Source organism: Mizuhopecten yessoensis, unplaced genomic scaffold, assembly GCF_002113885.1.
Source record: "Mizuhopecten yessoensis strain PY_sf001 unplaced genomic scaffold, ASM211388v2 scaffold715835, whole genome shotgun sequence".
Taxonomy (NCBI): Eukaryota; Metazoa; Mollusca; class Bivalvia; order Pectinida; family Pectinidae; genus Mizuhopecten; species Mizuhopecten yessoensis.
The window spans coordinates 22,003-42,605 of NW_018479815.1; the positions used below are offsets into that span (position 1 = coordinate 22,003).

Sequence of the window (20,603 nt, forward strand, 5' to 3'; positions counted from 1 at the left end):
TGTAGACGAAACTAATTACACACAACATGAGTTTTCTTGTATGTTGCTTACATCGTCGACATGGTATCAAGGGTACATGCGATCGTGTATTGCAAACTGAATTGTGGAATATTTTCTCTTAACATTTATCCATACGGTATAAATCACTCCGCCCACCCTCCCCCTTTAAATCATAGGTACTAATTGAATATGGAACTCCAAAGGATGCAATGATGACCACGAATGTGAACAACGAACACGTAGGGATTACATTACGAACGAGTGACGTCTCACTGACCGAGACATTACCCATTTTTGTCGTGGATTTTGATTAATCAAATTAACGATCTTAGTAAAGACAAGGAACTTACAATAGAACATCAAACATTTATAACGGTGAACAAGTCTTGGCAATCTGACTGGTCTTCGATACAATTTTCAAGTTAATTATTCCACCAAAAGGTTGAAAAAATAAATAATATAATCTACGTAAAAGACAACTCACTTTTCTATTTTGTTATGAACTTACGACCTTTCGCGTGACCGTTGGCCTAGGTGATTACTTGTGAAATATCTGATATAAAGCATACCTCCTATTTAAATTTATTAGGCGAAATGTTCCAAAACAAATATAAAACGATTTAAAAAAAAGTCTTTGACGAATAAATATGCCCATCACGTCTACAAATTCATCTTTGAGTGTGGGGAGTTTTCCCGATAAAGAGGTCACTGTTTTATGATTTTATGGAAAGATGTCATTGACAGAACTGGAAACATCAACCATAATTGTTCTCCAGCTCAATAACATATTGAACAACATGTACGTTTCACACTTCGGACAGTAAAAATACGCAAATTGTCCCTTCGCAGAAGAGTTTTGATTACAACCAGATACACAGAAAGAAAAATAATGCTTATGACGACTTCCAGAGAGAAATTCGTATGTGTTGGTGCTATCATTACATTTATGAATATTAGCAATTGATGAAGAAGATTCGAAACCTGTACCAAAAATATACAATTAGATATGATTAAAATATGACCCGATGTCGACGTTTCAGAAACATCCTTACCTGTGTGTCTACACGAGGTTTCGTGCTGACAAATTTTGGTGATCTCCTTACTTGTATTTTCTCTCCCTTTCGCTCCTCGCTAGACTTCGTGCTGATAAGTTTTGGTGATCTCCTTACCTGTGTTTTCCCCTTTCGCTCATCGCGAGGCTTCGTGCTGACAAGTTTTTGTGATCTTCTTACCGGTATTTCTTCTCCCTTTCGCTCCTCGCGAGACTTCGTGCTGACAAGTTTTGGTGATCTTCTTTCCTGTGTTTTCCCCCTTTCTCTCCTCGCAAGGTTTCGTGCTGACAAGTTTTGGTGATCTCCTTACCTGTGTTTTTCACCCTTTCGCTCCTCGCAAGGCTTCATGCTGACAAGTTTTGGTGACATCCTTACCTGTGTTCCTTCCCCTTTCTATCATCGCGAGGCTTCGTGCTGACAAGTTTTGGTGATCTCCTTACCTGTGTTTTTCACCCTTTCCCTCCTCGCAAGGCTTCATGCTGACAAGTTTTGGTGACATCCTTACCTGTGTTCCTTCCCCTTTCTATCATCGCGAGGCTTCGTGCTGACAAGTTTTGGTGATCTCCTTACCTGTGTTTTTCCCCCATTCGCTCCTCGCAAGGCTTCGTGCTGACAAGTTTTGGTGATTTCCTTACCTGTGTTTCTCCCCCTTTCACCCATCGCAAGGCTTCGTGCTGACAAGTTTTGGTAATTTTCTTACCTGTGTTTTTCTCCCTTTCGCTCATTGCAAGGCTTCGTGCTGACAAGTTTTGGTGACATCCTTACCTGTGCTCCCTCCTCCTTTCGCTCTTCGCAAGGCTTCGTGCTGACAAGTTTTGGTGATCTTCTTACCTGTGTTTTCCCCCTTTCGCTCCTCGCAAGGCTTCGTGCTGACAAGTTTAGGTGATCTCCTTACCTGTGTTTTCCCCCATTCGCTCCTCGCAAGGCTTCGTGCTGACAGGTTTTGGTGATCTCCTTACCTGTGTTTTTCCCCCTTTCGCTCATCGCAAGGCTTCGTGCTGACAAGTTTTGGTGATCTTCTTACCTATGTTTTTCTCCCTTTCGCTCATCGCAAGGCTTCGTGCTGACAAGTTTTGGTGACATCCTTACCTGTGCTCCTTCCTCCTTTCGCTCCTCGCAAGGCTTCGTGCTGACAAGTTTTGGTGACCTCCTTACCTGTGTTTCCCCCCTTTCGCTCCTCGCAAGGCTTCGTGCTGACAAGTTTTGGTGATCCTTACCTGTGTTTTTCCCCCTTTCGCTCCTCGCAAGGCTTCGTGCTGACAAGTTTTGGTGATCTCCTTACCTGTGTTCCTTCCTCCTTTCGCTCCTCACAAGGCTTCGTGCTGACAAGTTTTGGTGATCTTCTTACCTGTGTTTTTCTCCCTTTCGCTCATCGCAAGGCTTCGTGCTGACAAGTTTTGGTGACATCCTTACCTGTGTTCCTTCCTCCTTTCGCTCATCGCAAGGCTTCGTGCTGACAAGTTTTGGTGATCTTCTTACCTGTGTTTTTCTCCCTTTCGCTCATTGCAAGGCTTCGTGCTGACAAGTTTTGGTGACCTCCTTACCTGTGTTCCTTCCTCCTTTCGCTCCTCGCTAGACTGCGAGCTGATCAGTTTTGGTGATCTCATTACCTGCGATTCCTCCCCCTTTCGATCATCGCGAGGCTTCGTGATGACAAGTTTTTGTCACATTCTTTCCTGTTTTTCTGTTTCCTTTCGCTCATCGCGAGGCTCCGTGCTGACAATGAGTTCGGTGACCACCTTACCTGTGTTTCTTCCTCCTTTCGGTCCTCGCGAGGTTTCGAGCTGACAATGAGCTCGGTGACCTCCTTACCTGTGTTTCTTCCCCCTTTCGGTCCTCGCGAGGCTCCGTGCTGACAATGAGGTCGGTGACCTCCTTACCTGTGTTTCTTCCTCGTTTCGCTCCTGATGAGGCTTGGTGGCGGCAACGATTTTGGTGAAGGAATTGACGGCTGCGTACTGGATCATGGCGGCCAGGTTGTACACTAGACACACGTACAGATACACGTCCAGGGCAGTTGCATACGGCACGCGAGGTAGCCCGTCACGCTGTAGCATACCAATGGCTGCCGTCGACAGGATCGTCGTCATTCCTGCAAGAGAGATAATCAAACATTTTAAATAACAGACGGGGTTCGCTCAAAGTAAGTGTTGATTCGTTTTGAAGTGTTGTTGCATACGAATGGCTGTCATCGTCAAGATGGTTGTCACTAATCGTACTTTTGCTGATGTCAGATGCTGCATCAATGACAAGATTGTGTTTTAAAAAAAAAAAACTTTGCCTATGAAATTGTGAGTCCATAATGTCCATAATAAGAACTTTGGAAAAGATTGCCTTTTTAGACAGTAAAGGGAATGTTGGTGATCACGAAACCGCGAAAATGTCGATTTCATACGCTTACTTTGCGATTAAAGTAGGCTGTTCGTTGTTTTGAATGGCTATACTGGCGATTAGAACACGAAATTCGGTTTGAACTCGAGACCGATAGGTCGAGAGTTTAAACCAAACTTCTTGTTCTAATCGCCAGTATAGACACGAAAAACGACGTAGTATCCCCATTGTAACACACCTTTACAAATATACTACGCTATTATGTTTAGAAGCATTGTATTTCCTTGTACAAAAGTACGCTTAAGTGCGATGGGAGGAGCTTAACACGATTGATCATGATTATATCGCAGATTAGAATATGGTCCGTATCCAATCAAAACACGCGTTGCAACCGAATCGTGTTAGAATACAAAATAGACTTTGTTATAGCATCTGTTATGCCCTGATCTCACCAGAGGAACATACCCAGTAAAACTCTTGCGGGGGCGGCGTCTCTGTTGATCCAGAACGAGACCCAGGACAGACATACAATCAACGTGCAGGGCAGATAAGTCTGCAGAATAAAGAAGCCCAAGTGGCGCTCTAAGTGGAAGTCAACAGCCAAAATTGAAAACTCGCCTGTAAAGAAAACGACATGAACAGAGATAATATAGAACAGAATCAAGATAAATCAGCATTCAAATCGAGCTGAACAACCTGCTGATCCTGATTGCACAAAGCTTGGTTAGAGTAAACTAGTAGTTAAGATAAGGTTTATGTGTTTTGAGTTGAGGATTTATTTTGTTTTGAAAGCCATTGTCTCCAAGTTTCGATAATTTGTTTTTGACTAACAACTGGTTAAAGTAAGCCAAATGCTGAGCATCATGGGCCTGGTTGGTAGGTTTTTTGAGGTAAGAATAAGTATTTCGTATAAAAATGTTGACTAAAGGTTACAATACGTGTTTCTGTAGAATGCATGATGTATTTCCTAATTTTTCTTGGGTTGAATCAAAAATAACAAAACGCCTCAGCTACGCCGGATTCAATACAAATACTGAGGTACGTATGCTTTCCTCTCTCTATTATGCTACGGAGCCGTTAACCACCAATAAGCAACCAAACTGTACTGTTGGGCAACAAACAACACTAGTGTAGTTCTAACCTGTAATAAGGATATCATCTTATACCAGAAAACCATCGCAATCGACGCGAGTGTTAAAGTGGGTCGCCTAATGACCAATTATCTCCTCTTATAGACTTAGACCGTAAGTCATTGACGTTAATGAAGGCTCTGGTGATCCTTCACAAGGATGCTTCCTAATTTGTTTTCCGGAGATGTTAAACGCCTCTATACATAGGCCTGCGCTTCCCTTTAGTACTAATCAGCTTTGTTTGTCGTCACACCACTCGGGCTGTGTCGCTAGATTTATTTACGATCGATTTAAATGAACAGATTTATTGATGGGAAGAAGTGTGACACGGTAATTCAGAACTGTACTACAGTCGCAAGGTGTTTAAGACAAAAGAACAGTAAACCTATAAAAATGAGCAGGCGCGCGGCACTATAACATATGGCCTACAAGTATATACTGCCTATTCCACTTAACGCATTAAATCACTTGATCTACGGACTAGTAAACGCATGCATACGAGGCTACAAGGAAACGCACAAGGCACATGACGTTTAAACAGTTTGTTGGTAGCTGTTTACAGGGAAAACATTTCCAATTATATTTGAATTATAGTATGAGCAGGCTTCCATGTAGGAAATCGGCGACAGTGTCAAATAAAAGAAATAGACAGTTTTATTACCGAGCAACAGACTCCATTCCATATGTACCCAAAATTGAATTTGACCTGAAGTGTTCTATATAAGATATCACTTACAGTTTAAAAGTGTAAATTAACATTGTTGTATATAAACAAATAAACTGTTATTGTTAGAAATCTTAACAATATATTCTAATTTGACATGGATTGCGAATATTATCCGAAAAAGAACACATCTCACATTGTTGAATTTTGTCTCCCTGACTCTGAGTGGGATCTTTGTGGACGTACATTTTATCCTTCTCATATGTAGTATTTTACTACAGAAACGCTTATTTTCTGTCAAGAAATTTATCAACCACATCGATCGTTTAATAATTCTTGATTTCGAAATCAAAAGATAATGTACTTTTCGAAACCAGCTGCTTATCTCGAATTTTTATTACAAAGTTACTACATGTTACTACGAAGTATTACGTGCGGAACGATTTCGATTTAACTTTCCGTTGTTGAATAGTAACATCTCTGCTGCTCCCATCGACGATGTTTACATGCCGCTGATGATTTCGCGTCGAAGCATTTGCTTTGAATATTATTAATGATTGCAGTGATATATGCCTACTTTTATAGAACAGACTTGACAAAAAAGGGTTTCAAATAAAGACCATCGAAAGTGTATGCTTGCCATCATTTTAATACTGTCCCAGTTCTCGCTTGAAGACATGACATTATTTTAATTTGACCTAGTTTTACAATGCCTTTGTTATCCATGGAACATCTAATCTTTATACTTTTCTTTGCACATATTTTGCCCTAGTTTTATCGATTTCCATGACCTTTACTCCACTACAGAAAATGTCACAGACATAAACTTGAAAACAATTCGCATTTCATCCAGACCTTTTTAAAAGATAAAGTCGTTCGTATATGATGGTGTCCACTTAACCGCTTTGTATTCTCAATGATTGACGTTGATTCAAAATATTATCTCGATCCACACAAAAATATGCCTATATACTAAAAGTGTCGTGTGGTACACGACAGTAGATTTTACGGATCACCTAACCGGTCATATCACAAGTACATTATCATTCAGTTTACAATTATTAATTATGTAGAAGGCAGTTATTGCTCTTTTTATGGACTTATAAACTTATGACCTAAATCCTGCTTTTTACATTTAAAATTTAGTATGTACGAGAGACATGTGTTATCGCTCAGAGGATTCGTCAATGTACGAGCTTGGGGAGAGTGCTCCTTAAAGTGCAGGAGATTGTCACATGACAAGACAAGCATTGTCTACAACGGTTACATGTGAGAGTGTTACGGCAACAATTTAAATAATTTTCCCGGCGTGATTTTGTATAAAACAGCGTGCACCTTGTCTGTCTGAAAGCACCGAAGGAAAAATGTTTTAGTAATGGTGTGGGCCATTATAACTGTGTTGGTTAAAGAATACACGAAGGATAATGGAGGGATAAATGATTTGTGAAAGATTAATACTGCCGAAAATCAAGTTAACATAACGTTGTTCGTTCGACAATAGACCTCGTTTTCACTTAATTATACTCATACTAGACTGAAGTAATGTGCTCAAAAAGTATTTCTTAATTTAACAAACATATATCTATGGGGTCAACAATAATCAATAAATATGGAAAGTATTCTCATCTTCAAGTTTAGGCTAAGTACATACAGATATAAGATACAATACTTTAACAGTTTGCCTTACTTGAATTAAGAACTGATGTTGGCGAAGGAATATGAGATTGATCATGAGAACAGTTTTATAAAGTAAATAGGGCATACACAAGTGTTATCTGTATGAATAGAGATAAACAATGATTTTTCTGACACAGATTTGTAAAATTATCCGGTTCTTGTCACTTGATTCGGTTAAACTGTATGATTATTTACTCTACTCGTACTTAATAATCCGATTGTATCCGCGAACACCGTGAATTAAATACACAAGCATAGAACACAGTAGCAAACTGTAAAAACTACGGTCGATTTCGAAGCAGTTCCAGAATTAAAAACAATGGATGTGACCTTTTTCTCAATGTTCGTGTCTTAGTTCCATTATGCATAAACAGATGTTTCTAAGTTTGTTGGAACAAAAATTAAATCAGTTGGTAGATATAGAATTGAATAAAACATGCCTTACAGAGGAAATTAACCCTTGATCACTCTTAAGAAATGCACGCTACGCTCTGCACGACACGTGCTAACAGGGGCATAGAACATTGGTACATCACGGCCTGTTCTGAGGAGCACCTCGTAGTGTGGCGTTGTGATCCATTTCCATCGTACTCGCACAAAAAGTTAAATACCGCCGCTCACAGTGATGCCCTTTAGCACTCGACAGGAGCACAATACATTCTACTTATTGGAGATATGCGTGTTTCATTGTTGGCAAATCATTTAAAACGATTTATGTTTGAGAAGCGTTTTCAAAGTACAAAACACTTGCATAGATATCACCAATTGCATTAGTTGATAGAATATATGTGACAGACGTTGTCGCCCGAATGTTGTATCAGCTATATGTTGGTTCGTCATATACAAATGATATCTCGTTTCAATGCTACGCTCCTCTAGTCGCTTTTGCTTATAACCACAACACTAACATCTATTAATACGCAATATTTTCGCGATGCGACTCTTTCATGCTTGGTCACTCATAACTGTACTATATTGTATGTCTCTATATCGTCTTAAGATTCGACAAATATAGAACCCTTACAGGTTCAACATAGTAGTTCTGCCTTTTTGCTAATGATTCCACGTTGTCCGTTTTATGCCCCAATGGTGTACCGTTAGGTGATTACTTTATGTGATGTTTGTGATGTGATAGGATACATTTTGTGTTAGAGCACCTCAAGTATTAGCGTTCTTTTCAAAAATAACCACTCTCCCCTCGATGGATGGGGGACAGCATGAAACTATCGACAGGTGGCGACAGAATGTTGTCACTAGACTCACCCATGTGGTTGCTTTCTGTAAAGTTCATAGATTGGATGAAGTCCATGTCAAACTGCGACATAGTGAGATCGTTGTAGACTTCTACAGGTGACGGCACAGCCCCCACCTTCCATATGTACAGAACATCCTTCGTCGTGTAACCATCTAAAACGGAACAGACACAGCAGTGGTAGATTTAGATGAAACCTGCCTTAAACTGGTAAATTGATAATCTTATTTTATTTTCCGAAATCTCTTTGATCTTATCATCACTATTTCTGTCTGTTATACAATTTTACTTAATGTTACTATCGCTGTCTTAGTAACAAGAAGCTCTGAATAACATGAGGCATTCTCGTGAAACCTAGCAGGTGGAATATCAAACTATCGGTTTCAAAGGTTGACCTTGATTTCATGGTTAGAATATATTCTGGCACAGTTTCACAACAAATAATATTTAAAAATGATATCCAATTTGTACTTTCTACAAGGACTCAGCATGACAAAGGGACCAGTCGGTCTGAAAACGTTGCGACACGTTTATACGTACATTGTTTGTGTGGAAAGTAAAACGTTGGTATCATATGTTTCTAAACTGATACACCTTATTGAAGGTACTAATTAAAAATAATTTTCTATCTGTTGCAGCCAAAGGTTGCATATTGGTAACGTTATAAAGAGATTTCGTTTTTTAGTGACATTTCTCCTGTTTTGTTGTATTCTACCTATGTTTCGACAATTTTGAAATCGATTTTCGTTCTATGACCTTAAGTATCACTGATGAGTACTAATTGGACATAATGGCCAAATGTTTTAGCAGAAAATATTTGGTTTTCTGCATCGACTGACAAATTGTATAATAAATCCTTCTTGATCTCGTATTTCTAGTGATTAATTTACATTGAGTGTCTGAGCACACAATATCTTTTTCTATATTTACTGTTTGGAAAACTGTTTTTGCAGTTTTATCATGTGGTGTTTAAAATGACTTACTTAGTCAGATTGTATAAGAAATGTTTAAATATGTAAAACATTGAATGTTTTCATTTATAAATTCATATTGTACTCTTGTTCTTATTGCAACCGTATCAGATGCCGTCAAGACGGTTATAAGTCCATTGACAGTAGACATTTAGCTAGGAACACTCTTCACCTGAAACAGCACATACATATTAATATTCAGGACGAATGAGAGAGTGTTTGTCCGGGCCACACTGTTTAATTATTAACAATGAATGGAAGTTGACTGATTGTGTGTGAACTCCCTTGTACAAGATACAGCAGACATTGATGATTTGTAGGAATTACGTATCAAATGAGAAAATTGTCCAGACTCTAGAGGTCTACATAAACGTAAAGGATGACCACTGGCAACTGGTCGTTGAGCTTGAGATTCTAAGAGGACACTCCATTATTTGACCTCACGTCTACAGACGTGACTTCCTAACATCCGGGCCACTAAATAATTTATACTCACATCCGCCAATTATCAAAGGGCATACGGGTCGGTCCATTGGGTAGTTCATCAGCTTCATAGGACAGCTCGCCCGGATTGTTATTCTGTAGAGGAGAGTATATGTACAGTTATACTTATTGCTCTATTACTCAATACTTTTGACAAGATTTACCAAGATGCTTTCTATTAGGGTTTATGCGATAACTGAACTTATGTAAAATCACGTAATACTATATGTATGTATATATATAAACCTTAGCGTCAAAACTTTAGGACACAATAGGGCCGAAACATAACCAAGTAAGATAGCAGGAGAGGCCATTTTAAGCCCAATATAAAACCGAAGGTGGAAACATGTGTTTCGGACATGTAAGTATTTTTCTGCAGCACAATCTGGTATTCGTCGTGATATTTACAGTCAAATCAAGCAAACTTTTGTGATGCACACCTTGAAATACTTTATGTGAAAACGCTGTTCGTAGTGATGATCGTTTGGTGTTCCTGAACCCCTTACATAGCTAACACAACATCTTATTTTCACCAGGTCCAGATGGATAAACAATACTTGTAAATCGAAGATGTCCTATTTTCGCCTTATTCGCGACGAGTTTCATACTTTTTATATGAAATTGAAACTCATGTAGGATCTGATATATTCAATAATTATTTACAATACATTTCCTTACTTTTAATTTTGTCACGTGAAAATTTGCTAATCTTATACATATCGGGTCGGGACACTTGAAGGAAAAGTCACAAGAAATTTGCATACTGTGGAAAAAAGTATTTTCAAATTGAAAATATTGATTTAAAGATGCTAATATACCAATAAAACATTATATGAACTTTATTTACTGCCACTGATGGTTACAGTCACAGTTTTAGTTTGTAAATAATGACGAAAACGTGATGTTCAAAATTGATGCGCCATGTGACGTTATTGATTTTCAATTTTTGTATGTGAATTTTTACAATCCTACTATTTCACAACTAATGGTAGTTTGGAAAAGAAATTCATTCAGAACGACCATTGACTCTTAAATATTCCAAAGATATGACATTTTCTGCTAAATACTTTTTTGATCTCCAAATATAAGTCAAAACTGGTAGGGGTGTCCCAATTTGGGTACAGCTACATCTGTTTCGCGATTACATAACCACGGTTATATTTCCGGGTTTGTTTATAGAACCATGCGCCGGAAATATGAACTTGTTATCAAAATGAAAAGATAATGATATGTATTTAAGAAAAGTGAACAAAAATTACTGGGATCGGTACTATGGTATGAAATACATCAATATTTCATTAAAAAGTGTCCCGATTTGGGTAATGTAACGTTAGGAACGTTTACAAAAATAGTATGCTTAAATAACATAGAGGGATAGATGGAGCGTCATAATTGATTACAACTAAAGAAATAATGAGCAAGTGTGGTGTGTAATGTGTCCCTGCGTCGATAAAAGGTGATAAAAGTTCCGCTGTAAATCACAGACACTAGGAAACCTATTAAGTGGGATATTCTATAATCGTAGTCATTGTCTCAAACGCTCTTAAGTATTGACATCGTATTCATTGTCTCAAACGCTCTTAAGTATTGACATCGTAGTCATTGTCTCAAACGCTCTTAAGTATTAACATCGTAGTCATTGTCTCAAACGCTCTTAAGTATTGACATCGTAATCATTGTCTCAAACGCTCTTAAGTATTGACATCGTAGTCATTGTCGCAAACGCTCTTAAGTATTAACATCGTAGTCATTGTCTAAAACGCTCTTAAGTATTGACATCGTATTGGCAATGAAAACAACATGGATTCGGCGGCAATATTCTTGGAGGGTACAGAACACCTCAGTCAAACAATGTCAGGCCGGCATTACTACACAGTCCTACGTAAAACGTATCCCCTTTGTCTAGTACATAACCGGGTCCTGTGTGGGTTTGGAATTGTCTGAGCTAAGTGATAACTCGGATCTATTGGGCTACATACATGCACTATATAACTTGAGACCAGTTAGGGAGCCTCCGACAGGGATCAACTATACACATGGTTACCCATTCGTACGACCAAATAAGGAATGACCTGGATCTAATAAAAATCCCATATTTGTCAGAAATTTGACATGTCAACTAGCGTCCGTGGTAAATGGTTCTCCAATATGTTTGAGGGTAATATAGAACTACTTTAGATGATATAACGTCCATAGATTGTCTAGCAACTGATAATTAGCCGTAAGTATTGAGGGGGATTCGGACAGTGATATGTAGCGTCTTTGTAATATGAATGTAATAGCCTTACCAACAATGCTGCCATTTGTTACCCTTGCCAGATTGGACAGGAAGAGTTTGATCTGATTTCGTTGTATTTGTTAGAGGAAACGCATTAACAATGACAGATCGAGTTTATATTGCAATTTAAAGACAGACCAGTCAAATTGGTTCAGTTTATCAGAAGGGTTCCGGAGAATACGTTTTAGGGAAGGGGTTTGCTTGATGTCATGTTAGAATAAGAATAAGGTATCATGAAGTATATATTGAACGTTTATAAATATGAGAATTCATATATATATATATAAACACAGACGGGCACAATCAATGATCAAGGTGATTAGAATAACAAGCGCTGCCTATTTCACAATCACGCATTGTCTAACTCCTAATCACGCGTTGCCTCATTTCCAATACGTGGAGCCTTACCCAAATAACCATGTGTTGTCAAGCTCCCGTTTTCAAGAAAGGTGATATGAATATTTAGTTGTTAATATTTTTGAGCATAGCTGGTGAAAAATACAACAAAGGCCTTTACATTCTGTGTTGCATTTGCCTATATGTCGGTCAGTGTAGGAATACAGCTCCAGGTGTCCTAGGTAAATAAATCAATAGGCCTATAGTCAGAAAACTTTCTGGGTTCGTTAGCATTTAGCAATGTAGATCATCGCAAAAAATAAAGCAATTTGACAAATTATGACAATATAGATTATTATAAGATTTGTAGGTTCCACAAAATTATTGAAAGTGATATTCTAGATACGAAACTACCAAGTTTGTCAACGTCATCACACAGGGGCTCGGTTTCGAGATTTTGAGTTATGCTTAACATCAGTGAATAACCACAACACCAAATTTCAGCATTTATAAAACCTTGTAAAGGTCGAGGGTATCGATAAGGTTTTAGAATGTGTATAAATACCTTTTTAAGTGTTTTGGTTCTTCAGTGAGTCATCCATTACTCAAAATCACGAAACCGAGCCCCTGTGAACGCATTCTGCTAGCGATGCTAATCTGACCGATTAGACATGGAATCTGTTTCAAACGAAATGTCCTTGGAATCGTTATCACCTACTGAAAGGACCACTTTAATTAAAAATTTCCGAGGATATATACTAGCGGAAAAAAGAAACTGTGCATGCCTAAAATGTGTTATAAAAATAAATGTGTATGACGTAGAACACCAAGGTTTTCAGAGACAATTTATTTGTTATTTATTAACAGTTGCATTCCATTTTCCACGTTATGAAATCAATAAGTTTCGCTCAGGAGTGACATAAACACAGCAGGGGTCAATATTGAGTTCACAAAGTTAAAACATCGTATGTCGACCGTTTGCTTGAATGCAAGCCTGGCAACGTCGACGCATGGAGCCTATCAGACGGTTCAAGAATGCTTGTGGGATGGCATTCCAGATCTGTACCAACGCTGCAGGCAAATCAGTCAACGTCACCGGTTGATTAGGTAATGCCCGTAATCTGCGCTCCATTTCATCCCAGACGTGTTCAATGGGCGACAGATCGGGGGATACAGCAGGCCAGGGCAACACGTCAACGTTCTGCTGGGCCATAGCGATACGAGCTTTGTGTGATTGGCGTTGTCCTGCTGTATCGTATTGTGACGTTGCTGCCTTTGCACGAATGGAACGACGTGGATCCGGAGGATCTCGTCACGGTAACGTAGCGAGTTCAAATTCCCGTTACCAACCACCAGAGGCGTTCTCCCGTTGGCTGTAATGCCGTCCCAAATCATAACGCTGCCTCCGCCGAAAGAACGTCGTTGTACCACACACGCGTCACGGAAACGTTCTCCAACGCGACGACACACTCTGGAACGGCCGTCACTACTATCCAGGTGGCCTCGCGACACGTCCGCAAACAAAATGCCTGCCCAATCCCGTCGAGTAAATCGCAGATGCCTTCTGCACCAGTCCAGACGTGCCTCACGATGACGTGGCAGAAGAACTGGGCGGATTGCAAGTTGTCGCGGACGGATAGCTCGTTCACGCAATCGGTTCCGTACAGTTCTCGGGCTTATTGGTAGCAACCCATGGATTGTCCGTGCAGTCAAACTTGCCGTTTGGAAGCGATTTCTCAAATGGCCAAGCCGAATATGGTTGTTGTGTTGACGTGACGTCACACGTGGAGGTCCCGCACGAGGTCGATCGCCGACGCGGCCAAACTGTTGATGTCGGCTCCACAAATCCCGGATTGTGTTTCGATGGACATGAAAACGTGTAGAGACAATGTACGGTTTGGCCCATACCAGCTTGAAGCATACCAATAATCCGGTGGCGGTCATTTTCATTGAGCCCCCCTCCCCCCCCTCCCCACCCACCCATAGCATTTATCACAAATTAAAACGTTATAATACTGTTTTTACTGTGCACTTGTCTCAACAGAATGACCCAACAGTTGATAAATAAATTTTCATTGTCGAATTGGATGGCTGGACGAGAAAAACGTGCAAACTGATCAACGCCGATAGAGAGCAAACTGCACGGGAAAAACTGTTAATGACACACGGATAGTGTGTATGTGTCATACTCGGTCATGTGTGTGAATTATCATGCATATGCAGTTGGTAATACATGTTCTATAACAATTCTCCGCATGCACAGTTTTTTTCCCCGCTAGTATATGTTTCTGAAAAAAGGTGATATTCCAGTCGATTGAAACATAAGCGTTTCCGAGGAAACAATCCGTTCAGCACCGCATCACTTCCAAGTACATGTAATCTATCAATGCGCGCAAAACAGCTTTAATTTTAAACAAGAAGGAGTTATGCAATTATTAACAATTTTTCAACATTATACACACTCATATGAAATAATTATTATAGTTAAGTTTGTGTTTAAACATTTTTATGTGCGTGTGGTTTGCAATGATACGAGGGACTATATTATTTCTTCTGGAAAATTCGGCTGTTCTAGGATTTGAACTTACTGACGTCACTGATATGATAAGCGGGAAATTCAAACGTATTTTTGCTTCAGTTACCACACAAAACAAACTATATAAATGTAAATATAAGCATTGAACTGTTACCAGATGCAGTTAACAGTCGATATGAATGCAATTTGGGTGAAAGATAAATGGAGTCTTTTAGACATTATTAGTTATCTCTGGGTTAGGAGAGGTCTACGGGCTCATAGACCCCGTCTGGTTTTTATAGACCTCGAGTCGAAGGCGAGGGGTCTATTAAAACCAAAGGGGTCTATGAGCCAGTAGACCCCTCCTTACCCAGAGATAACGAATTTGTCACCCTGACAGTCTTTTAGATAGTCTTATACCTTTTTTGTGCAAAGTCATTTTGTGAGTTTGAGTTGTAAGGTGACAAAACCTAAATCGGATCACTTTTTGCAAAAATACTTAAAATATATAAATGTGTTAACAGAACAGTTATAACAATGATAAAGCCTTAGAATAGATAGCGTTGTATCATTTTTTTGTCTACAAATGATTAGTTTTTAGGTTCGAATAGCACAAGAAAACGTTATTCAAACTCAAATGTTAGTGTTTTGATTACGTTTTAAAAAAATGGAGCGTGCGACGACTATGCATTCTGTTTTGGACTATAGGAATAAATTCACACTATAGAAATACTTTTTGTCATATGAATTCTAAAGGTCGTCATAAAATGTTAATATGCTGACAAAAAAAATATTAATTTGAAGTGCAAGATACTGCAAAATTCAAGCCTTGATCCGATTGGGGTCCTGGCAATGATGGTTTGGTGATCTGATTTGGGTCACCTTACTTGACTGCTACCAAAATAGCCCCTACCGGACATCTTTTCGGCAACATTTCGGACAATACACAACCATCTTTGTAATTAGCACCCTAGCGGCCCCCCTCATTGCCTGTTTCGTTAAATTTGCTGTCAATTGAGTGGGCTATTTTATCATGTGAATGATTGGCTCACTCGAACGCTTGTGTGTGTCGGACGCCATCTTTGTACCTATTAAGAGCGTGCTTTTATAGACCCCGGCAGAGCGGGGTCTATAGAAATATAGACCACGGCAAGATATCCAATCAGAAAGAGTGTTACAAATTAGAAGGGTGACAAGAATATTTATCTGTCACTCGAATTGCATTCATATCGACTGTATACTGCATCTGGTAACAGTTCAATGCTTAAATATCACGAGGATGAGAGTGTGAGAATGTTTGCAGTCCTTGTTGATAAAATTTATGTCGAGTATGGTAGCAAGATTTTCCAGTATGCTGTGGGTATTCCTAAGAGACCAAACTGTGCCACTCTTCTGGTGGGTTTTTTCCATTAAATAAGGCTGATTTATGTATGGGCTTATCAGGACTTGTAGCAAAAACCTTGTCAAGTCCTTCAATTTCACATTCAGCCATATTTGTGATGTATTTTTTTTCAAATAAGAAGAAAATTTATTGACAATGGCGATCGTCTGTCCCTGCTGAGCTTTGGTTCAAGGACACTTCAGACTCTCTACTTCAGCCGCTTTCCTTTCCTCGATCTTTACTAACACATGGCCAACGTTAACAGGGACGGTTTACTACTAAGCTGCATGATAAGCGATTTTAGTCATCATCATTATAAAATTGGGAAATATGCTCAGTCTTTTTCTGGAATGTAGGTCAACAGATTTTAATTATGCTCATTTGTGTGCCTTATGGTTTTATGTTTACTACCCCGTACGAGGACGTTAAATAACTTTGTGTCGTCGCTGATGAAGCATTATACGCTTGTCACTCCGAAACACATGGTCTTATTCGTAGAATTTTTCAGGGGTTTCCATTTAAGTTTTTACTTTTTTATAGCCTTTGAGTTCAAATTTTGGTTTTGTTAACAATTCGGTATTTTCTTGTTGCTTTTTCCCAGCCACGCCTTACACAATTTCGAATGTGAAACTAGCCGTATATAGCATGTCAATACACCTGTAAACAAAATATGTGAACACATTTGCATACAAGACATCCGTAAACACAAAGATATGGAACACCTTGTAGTGTTGGATGGACGTGAAATGGTGATACTATAATTAGATTAACCAACAATCATCGTAGTGTCATTACTTTAATAACACAGCTGTACCATATGTAATGTTGAACATCGCATCACAAACACAGCGATATTGTAGTGTATCATGTGGCAGATGGTCATATATTGCGATAATGTCGGAAAAAGAAAAGTTGTTTATTACAAAAATAAAAGTACATTTTGCCATGCGGCAGGGGCTTATATCGCACACAGATGCAGCCAAGGCACGATCCCCTAACGAAATTTCATTACACATTTGCATCAACATGTAGCGTTTAAAATAAACGTAAGTTGTTTTATGGAGTCAAACGAGTTTTTCTTTTCTTTTTTCGGTTCCAAAACAATTGTGTTAGGAATTATACTCCGCATCTAAAACGTAAAGAGACTATAAAAATATGACTTCAGTTTAATCAGGATGATAAAAGCCATGCCTCTGGTTAGATACGCTCACATGGTCTGATTAGAGATGAAGGAGTTGTCCGTGTGATCGTCTATCGATCAAACACAACAACAACATATTGCTTTCTTTATTCTCGACATGTCCTTCATACGTCCAGACAGACAAGTATATTAATTTCTCAACATAAACGGATAAAATGACTGGATGCGGTGCATGGTAAGAGTTTAAATAACTCGAGACTTCAAACCAGTCTGACTTTTAAATTAATTATGTTTTTATTTTCTGCAGTCTACCGACGGGAATATTACATTACGACAGAGAGCTGGCCTTCCACTGTTCAAGTATCGCCTACTGCAGATACTCGTGAAGGGGTGAGGGCTGGATAAACCATAGGCCAGATCATAAACGCCTGACAGGCACATTGTTTACAGACGTTTCTAATGGCATCTTAAGTGTATCGAAGACAACAATGATTGTTGAGAAGTCGCGAAAGGCAGTTCTTCTGTTTCGCGCCAGTCTGCTTTCTCTGAGAAAATGATTTGTGGTGCGGGATTGGATTCTCTGACTTTCCTGATTACACGTGGCAGTCTAACTACATCTATAGTACACGCGAGCGGTGTCTTTGTTTCTCAGCGGAGGGTCATTCGGTAGACGAGTTTTTTTTTAGATTTATCATATGATAAACCTATTTTTCCGACACATATCACCATACATGTTGTTTATATAATACGCATGATAACACGTTGTCACATTTCGATAAGCCAGACTGACTTTGCTGTGTTTGTGACGTCATAGAAGGAAAACATGGCATGATGTAATGGTGTAACATAAAAAGGAGAAGTTACAGCTTTTTTTTCCATTTTTTTCAGATTTATTTCGATTGATGGTAATTCATCATTATGCTATGTATACTTTTTCAGGCGATGTTAGAATATCCGTCGTAAGTGATGGATGTCCAGTTTTATATCGCGAAAGAAAATCTTTCTCGATAAAACAAAATCATTTCAATGCATTTCCAGCATCGTATGCTATGTTTACGCCATAATTAGAGTCGATGTAATATCTTTACCGGGAAGAATTGTTCATCCATTTAGACAAAACTGATCGAAGCTAGACAGAGCGAATATTTCTGGTGCGCATGCACTATAAAAAGTCAGTTATATACTGAAACAGATAAGGAACAAAATTACGGCAATGTGTGAACCAGATCTCGTGTACATAACACACAACGACAAATGTATATAGTTCCAGTAAAGGTTAAGCGTATTTATAGAGAACTTGAAGCAGGGGTCTTTGATGTGTCATTTGAAAGTACAGCTCAGTGAGAATGATTTTGAGCTTTCAAAGGTCAACGATAATAAGGTTTATATGTATAAAGTCATCCTCGCATAAACAACGGTACACACATCCATTTGTCATTTTCCCTTAATCACTTTCCTCCCAGCTGCAGCAGCGCGATTTGTCACCAAATCAGCCAACACAAGATACAACCTCTTCCAAATTCGAATTTAAGGAGTCGGAGACGGTCAGTGTTAATGCATTGTTCCTTTGGACTTACCAGGACAACGGTCCCATCAACGACACTAAGTCATGTTATAAAGATTGATTTGGCTAAATCAGAACATCCGGTCAAGTGTGGTCACTGATTGGTTGACAATGAACTGGTTAGGGGAAATGGACAGACACTGGCCAAATTCGTTCAAGCAATCGATCAAAGTTAACTCGACCGACAGAAATATCGATGAATATATCGTATTGTGGTATTACCGCCAACTCGACAAATACGTTCCAGACTCTTTTTGACGATTGTACGTCAATAATCGTATTCAAACACGATTATGTATATCTCATAGAAGTTATAAATACAGCATAAGTAGTATTTGTCAGACAATGAAACGAAAAGTCAAAGCAATCACAATATAATCCTTAAGGGTTGAAATTAATGATAACAAAAAAATTAAAAAAAAATAAAAAAAAAATAAAAAAATAGGAATACTTAAGTGTCAATAAATTCGTAATTTGAACTAAAAATCGATTAAACGAAGGCAAAATATGAAGCAAGGAAAGATTTACAAGGCATACTACAATACATCGACCTTTATATCACTATATATAGCATGTTGTTAATGAGATCATGATGTCGGCCATAGTAACTGTCCACAGTATGGAGGCGCGGTAGTCTAGTGGTAGGAAACCAGGCTCGTGACCGACGGGTTGCGGGTTCGAGTCACGTCACGGCACTGTGTTGTATCTTTGAGCAAGATACTTTACTCCGCTTGTTCCAGTCTACTGCAAATGAGTACGTGGTTTGGCAGTGCTAGACTTGTTGAATGCTAGCTGTGCGCGCCGAAATGGCAGCACCGTTTGCATGCTGAGAAAGATATTGGCTGGTTGCAAAGGCCCTATAATCATGGATAATAATTTGTGAATCGCTTTGAGACGACCTACAAATTAGGTTGTGATAAAGTGGTATATAAGAACCTCCAATTATTATCGTCTTTCTCAGCCTGCATCGTTGTAAAGTTTATGTAAACCCTGTGTTGTGTGTCATTCTTTCGCAGATGTCATGAAAAGAAAGCTATCAAACTCCGAAACAAGTACGGCATGTATCCACAACAAGTTGGGGGAGTGTGGGTGTTATTATCAAGAAAGGTAAAGTTCATGATAGGAAAATAAAAAATTGCCTCACCTATCGTTTAGCACAGCTTCAGCGCAGCACATACTTCATGGTACAACGACTTTACCAAGGAGTTTGATTTGTGTAAGTTATATCAATAACTATTGCATCAGATGCTACCAAGAACTTTTCCAAGCAGGTCTAACATACGTATAGTAACTGTCGTTCCCTTGGTGTCTCCCTATAATAAAATTGTGCCTCCTTGAACTCATAACTGATAAGTTATTTTTGGAAATATTCTTAGATGGGTCGTTGGTTCAGAGAAAACCATGCATGTTGATGGTGATAGAGAAAAAACATAATTCATTAAGGATACAATGCTGACGCCATATCAGTATTTCTTTTGAAATGACCAATGAGATACGAGATTTGCTGAAATCAGGACGGCGAATATCAAACCATAACAAGGTAATAATTTAAAGTTAAGGACCGAATGGAACTAACAACAACTGTTAAATCCTCTACAATAAATCATCTACAATAAATCCTCTACAATAAACCCGTAGAATTCAACATAAGAATTTAAAAGCAAGCTGACTGTTACACTATCCATTAGGGGGTCAATTCCCTGAGTGATATCCACTGCAATCCTAAAAAAATGATATCTGATTTCAGAAACAAGTGTTAATATGGAAGATCTCGCGTGTTCTGTAATTGAACGTAGCTCAAGGATGCACTTCCCGGAAGTCGAACGGC

General features: G+C 38.9%; 1 protein-coding gene across 1 annotated transcript in view; it reads right to left on the reverse strand.

Moving 5' to 3' along the window:
• Positions 1-20,603, reverse strand: part of LOC110441294 (gamma-aminobutyric acid receptor alpha-like) — a 36,012-nt gene that overhangs the window by 6,622 nt on the left and 8,787 nt on the right. The window contains exons 4-7 of the mRNA XM_021484407.1: positions 9,574-9,656; positions 8,118-8,261; positions 3,849-4,001; positions 2,933-3,144 (exon numbers count right to left, since the gene is read on the reverse strand). Coding sequence (XP_021340082.1) covers positions 2,933-3,144; positions 3,849-4,001; positions 8,118-8,261; positions 9,574-9,656 — 592 coding nt within the window. The remainder of the gene's footprint in view (positions 1-2,932; positions 3,145-3,848; positions 4,002-8,117; positions 8,262-9,573; positions 9,657-20,603) is intronic.